This window comes from Apteryx mantelli, chromosome 5 (genome assembly GCF_036417845.1).
Source record: "Apteryx mantelli isolate bAptMan1 chromosome 5, bAptMan1.hap1, whole genome shotgun sequence".
Taxonomy (NCBI): domain Eukaryota; kingdom Metazoa; phylum Chordata; class Aves; order Apterygiformes; family Apterygidae; genus Apteryx; species Apteryx mantelli.
This window is the reverse complement of record NC_089982.1, coordinates 73,677,786-73,686,335: the sequence shown is the minus strand read 5'-3', so window position 1 is coordinate 73,686,335 and position 8,550 is coordinate 73,677,786. Positions and strand designations below refer to the sequence as shown.

At 39.8% G+C, this 8,550-nt stretch overlaps 1 protein-coding gene across 1 annotated transcript in view; it reads left to right on the top strand.

Annotated features, from left to right (window-relative positions):
* Positions 1–4,990: 4,990 nt before the first annotated feature.
* Positions 4,991–8,550, top strand: part of EVC2 (EvC ciliary complex subunit 2) — a 78,415-nt gene continuing 74,855 nt past the window's right edge. Inside the window, exons 1-3 of the mRNA XM_067297254.1 lie at positions 4,991–5,054; positions 7,678–7,826; positions 8,378–8,443. Of these exons, the coding sequence (XP_067153355.1) occupies positions 4,991–5,054; positions 7,678–7,826; positions 8,378–8,443 (279 nt within the window). The remainder of the gene's footprint in view (positions 5,055–7,677; positions 7,827–8,377; positions 8,444–8,550) is intronic.

The window sequence follows — 8,550 nt, the reverse complement described above, 5'->3', positions numbered from 1 at the left end:
AAATGAAGACCAATGTTGTACCTCTTCCCCTAGTTAATTTTTGGGAAACTTGAGGCTTCGTGGAACAGAATTCTGTCTAATTGTAAAGCATAAATCCCATTTAAGAGTTCAATTAAGCCACATTAGAAATTTATGAATACAGTTCTATTTTATAATTGCTTTCTTCTGTGTTAACTTTAGGTTATTAACGATAATCTGTGGCTTCAAAAAGAGACTGAATGTCTGGAAATGACAGGTATGTGACTATTTTAACTCTCTCTGGTTGTTTTCAGCCTGTTGGGTTTCCAGGACTCCAAGGGCATGGGTGTGCAGGCAGGCAAGGCACTGGAGTTGTCCCCTGGTTTTACCTGGGCTCTGATTTGGAAAAGGGGTGAGGGAAGCAGAAGAAATGAAGTGGTCTGGATCTAGAGGCATCCCCTCAGGATTATTTCCTGATGTATAGTCTCACCTAACAAAATCCAGATGGCTCCCAGGATAGTGGTGGGCCTTGCTCCATAATTTTGGTGTGCAAGAGGATCTAGAGCTTGACCACCTATACCTGACTGTGGACCTGCGCCTTTAGTGATCTCAGAGCCAGGTGCCTTTGGCATCTCTGCCCTGGAGTGCAGTCCTGCAGTGCAGAGGTGGTGGCTGGGGAAGCGCTCCTGGTGTCTGGTTATTGCCAAGGTGACTGTCGGTTGTGGGGCCACAGGGGAGCGTTTGGACAGTCCAACTTCAGAAGTTGGTCTTCTGTGAGAAGACCTTAGTTTGTATGCTGCTCTGAATCGTTTCCAGGAGGAGCCTTCTTTCCTCACTAGTCAGAGGGATGTGTAGTACAGGGCAGCACTCCTCTGATGCCCCAAGTTCAGCGTTGTGGAAAAACCTTATTACCTGAAGCTGATCAGGACCTTGTTCCTTTTCAGGTGCTAACTTAACCACTGTGCATTTGCTACCCATAGCTAACACTGTTGTACTGTTGCAGTGTTGTACTCACCTGAAGCTATTTTTGAAGACCTCAGCCACTGTAATAGCTGATAGAAGTAGGGGGTCTGGAGGTGACGCTGGGATGCAAATACTCTTTATGCTGTGCATCAAGTATACTTGTCAGTGGTCTCAGATACACTGAGCATCTCCAGTGCTGTTTTATCTAATCTGAGTGAAGCGGGGTAGCCTTATACTTATATGAGTCACTTATAGCTTGGAAGAGCTGTGTCTGAGAGCTGACTGCCAGACTCTCTGTGTATATTTGAACAAATCACTTAGTTTCTCTGTGTCTCTAGACTTCATTTTTTACATGGGGATAATAAATAGTGTGTTACCTCACCAGAGTGTAGTGGAGATGAATACACCGAAAGGTTATGGCATCCTCCTACAGTACATTGATGGGCCAATGTAGTGTCTGAAATAGAAACCCCAGTGGCTGAGGCTGCAGTTCCCCAGGAGATGACTTTCATAAGATGAATTTGCCAAGAAATTACATGGTCTGAAACGGTCATCTAGTGAGATGCCTCTAATTTCTTTGCCCTATGCCATGGCTAATTCAGAAATGAGTTTATTAATTTAAATATGAAAGCAAATAATTCAGATTTGCTTAGCTTCCTTGTTTTTTTCCTGTGTTTATTCAGTGTAATATTTGCTGCTTGCATCTTTCTTTCTGATTGATTGCAAATTATTAATGTACCATCCATTGAGAAAGGAAATGCATGCAGTTTTGTAGTTCAGAAGAACCTTCTGGCACTAGAGAAAGTGGGGTGATTGGAGAATTTTGACACATTTTATCTTTTTATGGTAGTCATTGGTTGAAACTCTTCCATTTTGTTAGGACTTAAATATAGATGTTGCAGGAAGGGCTGCTACAAAGCATTGAATTTGAATTGCTTGATTTTATGCCCGAGAATTGTCCCACTCTGATAAACAAGATTTTTTAACATATTTAAAACTAAGTATTCAGTGGTTTGCTTGATCAAGATGTTAGCATACTTATTTCTTATTTAAGAAACTCTCAAAGAAAGCAGTGAGATTGAAACTTCTGGATAAAACATTCGGCACTGAAAAGGCAGCAGATAGAAACTTTGTGACAGCACACCAGTTTTAGGGCTTTTGTTGGAAAGTTTTTTTTTTTGTTGGTTTTTTTTTGAGTAGTTTCTGGAGAAGATGAGACAGAATTGCCCAGTGATTGGGGAACACAGTGAATTTGAGAGAGTTATGTTCAAGTCTTTGCTCTGACTTATTCAAAGCATGGCCTGGAAAGTAGATTTGTTTTGTCTCATCGATTCCCATAGTTTCTTTAACTCTGTAACAAGAAAAGCTAATGGCAACATTCAAAATTGAAATACAGTAAATTGCTACCTTTGCCTGTTCATTGTTGTATGTAACTGAAAGGACTTTAAACTGGATCTTGTATCCTGGATGGTTTTCTGGGCAGGGAATTAATTCAAAACAACAATAACAAAAATACAGTAAACCAGTATGTTTAACCCTTTTCTTCCCCACTAGAATAAGCCAAAATAACTCAAAGCTTTGCAGATTTGGAATTCAAGGGTAAAATAAATCAGGCTGCAGATTTGGGATTTGAAATATGCAGTGCTTGGGAGGAGAGCTAAGAATTAGAATGACTGTCTTTGTTAAATTGCTTTTTTTTCCCCCCAATGTGAACTAGTTTTTAATACTGAACTTGGCATTTCACAAACTTGTTAGTCTTTGCTTTCCTACTGTATATTGACAGGATGGGATGTGTTGTAAGGGAATGGGAGCCCTAAGGGCATATTGGATTCTTTGCTGCCAGCTTATTACAGGACTATTTAATTTCATATCATCCTATTTAATTGTTGTGCCAAATAATTGCCTTCATCTCAACTTGTATCAAGAACAAGTAAGGCACTGTAGATCTTGGGTGTTATACCCACCCTTCTAATGGTAGTCCATGGATAGCAATCTGTGCCAGTACCATGTTCAGGACCCTTTTAGTCAAGTGGTGAAGGCTTGTGCTTTAACACTGAAGGTCCCTGTTGTTACTCAAAACTAACTTCTTATCAAAGGACGTTATGGCAACTGTAAACAGATGACAGTTTCTTTCTTAGATACCCGACCTTCCAGACACAGACCCACCATGACCCCAAGCTCCATGTGGTAGGTGCACTGTGTACCACATTGGATCCTCTCTATATTTGCACACCCCAGGCAGCAAGCAAACTTGGGGAGAGCTGGGGGTGTCAGACTTCTCCTTCAGAAGAGTATGGCATGTGCCACCAATATGGCTGCTGAAGGTCCAAAAGAGCAATAGTTCACCAGCCCAAGCAGCAGTGCACAAAGCAGTGGAGTTGGCAAATGATTGCCTGGGGGTGGATAGCGAATAAAATTGAACACCACTGAATAGCAGAGACTTTTCTGGTCAGTTGTGCATCTGTCACTTCATGTTGTGGCGTTGCACGTATGTGGGACTGAATGAATGCAGTTGTAACCTCAGCGGTAAAATGTTGCACCTATCTTCCAACTCTTTCAGCTATATTAACACTCATTTTCTCATTTTTGTTTTATAATTCAATATAAAGTTGACAAACCACCGCTGGTGATTATCTAGGAATATGCAGTTTAAGACAGGGTTCTGGTATATGTGTTTATATTGGGTTTATGGAGGATTAAATCACTGGAAAATATTTTAGTAATGTGCTAATGAAAGTATGATAAAGTATTTAACAACTTGATAATAGATTGAAAAATGTGGACTATTTAATTTCTGTTATTAAGGAAAACAAAACAAAATCTCATCTAAAGATAGATATATAGTCTCAAATCTCAAACAGACAGTGAAATTATTGCCTGTCTTTGTTGAACTATTTTCTTTGACAGCCTCAGGTAGAACAGCCCCAGACTGAGCCTCCTGCTCTTCTACTTTGCTTGTTGGGAAATGTTTTGGCCTGAGGCACTGTGTTCTGGGAGGTCCCAGTAGTAGCCTGGCAAGCCTGGCTGAGAGGTGGCTGTTGTTTGGGCTGGACAGTTTGGCAGTGTGTATGGCTGAAACTGTTCCTCTGCTTAGCAAAGTTGCAGTTTTGAAAAGGGGTAGGAATAATTTCAGTTTAGATATTGATGGCAGTGAGGAACATGCAGCTCAAATAATGGCTTTTTTGAAAACAGCCACAAAAATGGCAAAGATTGAAACTGTAGGAGGAAAAGAGAGTGGAATGAATAAAGAGACTGCAGAATCCATGAGAGAACTAGGATGCACCTCTGAAGAAGCACTGACAATGGTGTGCTCTTATTTCCAAGCAACAGGGTATCAAAAAGAAAGCTCGATGCTTGTTAGTGAAAGGCCTCAACAGTCAATTATTAGTATTTTCCGACCTCAGGTGAATCTATTTCTAACAAAACCATTTTCATAATAGAAATCAAAGATAGACTTGAAAACTGTGGAATGGTTTATGCCTATAACATCCTTTCTCAGTTATTGAGCATTCAGCTTTTCAAGCAATGATCAGCTATCTACAATCTATCTAGGACCTTGTCTGAAAAGAGGCAGAAGATAAATAAATGATGATAAATACAGTTACTGTTGTCTTCAAGTTAAGAGTACGCAAAAAGTTACATGGACAAGCAGTTACCTTCTTGTAAGACAGCTGGAATGATGTGAATAATAACTGTCGGGTGACAGTTAACTATGTGTGGATCAGGAAAGATTTATTTTATTTAACTGACAGTTGATGGTACAAAAAATAATGAGATAGGAAAGCACTGCCTTACTGGCAAGGGAAACCAGGGCATTAGAAAACAGCCTGACTGTGTGTTGTTAAAAGTTATTGTGAAAGATGAGAAAGAGTCTGGAGCAAGGGGGTGGCACAATGTTGCTGTATGGACATGCATCATGCTGATGGTATCTGTTTGAGCAAAACCTTTCACTGAGTGCTGGGAAGATACAAGTGGATTTGCGGAAGTGTCCTTGTAATCATCAACGGTGTTCAGGCTGCTTAACATAATGTCAAGAACCTGCAAAATCCCCAACCTCTAATTACCCGTGATGGAGTGGCCAAATAACATGGCTGGAAATGTATGCTGGGAGCTGGCCACATTATCTCAGGATTGTGAGTGATGACAAAGCACAACCTGAAAACAGAGTTGTCTGTGTAATTAATAATGAAGAGATTTATTGAGAAGCAAACATGATCAATCAATTAAATTGGTTACTGGGGACTTGATACTCTCTGGAGGGGAGTATCAGGAATTGCTGCCATGAGAAAAGTGCAGATGGGTATGGTGATAAAGATCTATGCAGGGCACAAGAACAAAAGAAAGTTCACGAAGCAATTACCCTCTTCTGGGCTGACCTCTCTCATCCAAAATGCACAAGAAGGAAATGGTCTGCTAAAGAAGAAGCATTTTTAAGGCTGTAGCTGCCCAGCAAACCCAGGCATTTTGCCATATTGACTTTTGATCCTAGGAAGCTTTAAGAAGAAGCTCCATGTCTTCAGTTAAGGTTTCTGTTTACTATAAAACAAAGTGCATCTTCTCTAGTCTGACAAGAAAATGAAAAGGAGAGCTGGTGCTCCACCTTTGTTCATAAAAATGGGGTGGCAATTGCATTAATATCTAAGAAGCACAGTAAATATAAAATGAATCTTCAGACTTTGGATATGTCCGTACAAAACTGAGGACTATGCTTGATTCTGTTGTCCAAACACAGGTTTAGAGTCACTTGAGGTGGGGCAGGCAGGTAGTGCAGGACCACTGGGAGGCCTGTGCCTTACTGTAGCAGCAGCTGGAGGCCCGGTGGGATTCAGCAGGGCATCTCACGTAGCACTAGAGAGTGATGTGTAGGAAATAAAGCAGTGCCATATGTTATACTTGCCCTCTTGGAGGGTCCCATGGGCCAAGTGGGCTCAGGCTGGTAGCTAGAAGGTTTGTAAGCTTCTGATCCCAGCACTGCACTTACAGTTCAGTGTTGGTGCCATCCTGATATAGCTGAGTGTCTTGGCCTTTCGCTTATGTAGTATTAAAACTGCAGTATGGCATGCATGACTACCTTGAAAAAATACCAACTGAAAAGGCATGCAGAAATTTGTTGTTGTTATTACCCATATAACTATTCTTACCAAGCTTTTCTTGTTATTATACAGTCCCTGAATTAATCTGAGTCTGTTGCGTTCTGTAACAATGTTTTAAGTATGTAGGTAAAACCTAGGGAAGTGTATTAAAACTGATTGTAAAACATGAATAGCTAGTTTTTTCCTGGCCAGAATATGCACAGTTTTATCCTGTACAAACCATTCCCTCCCAAATAAAAAGCATGCTATTCCTGCAATGTGTTCATCTGTGACTCCAGTTTTGCAGTTGACCTCTCTATGGAAAGACAGTGAAACTCCCCAAGGTGTAGATGTCCATCTGGGTTCTCTAAGCGCTAGGACTGTATCTCATTCATTATGTTAACAAAAATCTTTCCAGCGATTCATGCGTACCAATTCTTCTAGGCATCAATTTTCTTTTCAGGTGCAAGTCTAAATGGTGAGAATTGATATTAGACCAGCATTTTACAGAATATTCTATATAAATATATAAAAATGTGCTGTATGTGTCTTCTATTTACACCTGACAACATTTCTTTATATTGTTTTCTCCAGCCAAACAGTGCCTTTTCAAAAAAATGAAACTTCTCACATTAATGAGATTGTCAGTACATTCAGCTTTCTGTATCACATTAACATTTAATAGGTTTAAAAAATTCAGAACTTTATAGAACTATGTCATTTGCCAAAAATTCTTGCTTTTCAGTGAGATTTTTTGTTCACATGAATATATATTGCTGATGATTAAAATATGGGATTTAAAAATAAGTGATAAATGAGAACTGTTATGCAAAGAATGAAAGATATATATTCTTTAAAGACAGAAAACCAACTATCATTTTGAAATTTTAATGACATTCTTTTCACTTTATTCAGCAGCTTTACTTTTATTGTAATTTAGTGTATAGAATTATTGATTTTTATTTTAAGCTCCTTTTATTAGTGTTGTAGGTGCTTTTACTTTAGTAGATGGAAGTTAAGTGATAACAAATTATTTTTTCAAAGTTCTTGTAATTTTGTGTCATATCACAGCCTAATCTTTCCTGGAAAAAAATGAGAGACAGATTATAGGGTAGCATTAATATTCCTAATTACTAAATTGTGGAGTGTCTGATTTGATGGCACTCCAATTCAGCTGAAACCCTTGCTCCACTGAGAAGTATTTTTATTCTGCATATGTATTGCAATGTTTAATGGTTAATTGGCAGACTGCATCTTTGAAGCAGAACACCCTTAGCACACAGGCCGCTCAGGTTATAGAGTTCTTCATTTATGGACACTTTTCTGAAAATTTTCTTTGTGTTCAAAATATTAACAGTTGATTTAAAGCTGAAACCTGTTAATTTGTGCATAATATGCTTTATGTTTAAATGGCAAATTTCCTAGTTAGGAAGCACAGTTCTGTGCCAAGCCCTGCTGGGCTTTCTGGGGCAAGTCACCCCACCGTCACGTCCCTGCTTCCTACCTAGCCTCCTGTCTCCATTGCCTATTGGGACGTTAGTGCTACGAGGGGGAATGTGCTTTTCACTGTGTGTGGAGCACCAGCTATCGCCAGCCCCCTCCTGGACTCGAGGCTGCCGCAGGGGCCGGCGCGCGGGCGAGATGCTCTCGCTCTAACGCGCGGTGTGGCTTTGGCTTTTGGCAGGGTGGGTACCTCCAGCCTGGGACGCCTGCGACCTGCTCTTGGCTTCGGCAGCCGTGGGCGATCAGTGGAGCCATTCCCTGTTTGCTCTGATACCCTCGTGGACAAAGAAGATTTTGTTCAAACGAGAGTCTTCCGTTAACCACCAACCGGTCAGTAAAAGATGGTTTGCCGCTTTTAATATCTATACGGTTCATAGCAGTAATATCAGAAGCGGATGCTGGGAATTTACTACCCAATTAGTACATAGTTTCTAATTCTGTCTCAGGTGATTATGTTCACTTGAGGTGCCTTCAGCAATAGCAACTTCTAGTTGTGAGATTTCCAAATAATTATATTGGCAGATACAGCTATGTGAATGTCATGTAAATTCTGATAGATGCATAGTAATAAAATGCATCTGTGTTGTTTGATGAACTTTTTCTCTTTGTGCATGAACTTTTGTCTCAGTGTAATTTGTTATGATAGCCAAAAGATGAAAACATCCATTAAGATGCTAGTAATTACATGTGGGAATAAATATTTTATACAAATTTGGACTAACGAAAAATACTAATTGGGATAAAAAAGCTCTTAAATTTGTGGGTGGTTAATACTGTAAATTTCTTTCTCATATTTCATTGTCACACAATTTAACTTGTGCTGCAGTTTGCGAGTTATGATGGTTTCATACACTATGTAGACTTTTCCCCTTCCTCCACAGCCTGAAGATGTGTCCAAAATGCCAGTGTCTTCGGGATTTGGAGTAACCCTTCAGAAATGTGCTGTGGTAAGTTTCCTTATATTTCACTTGTTAATTTGATGGGAAATTGGTACTCAAATGTCCTTTAAAAAGTTGGAACAGAATTGTACCCATGTTGAATACTTGGGAAAATG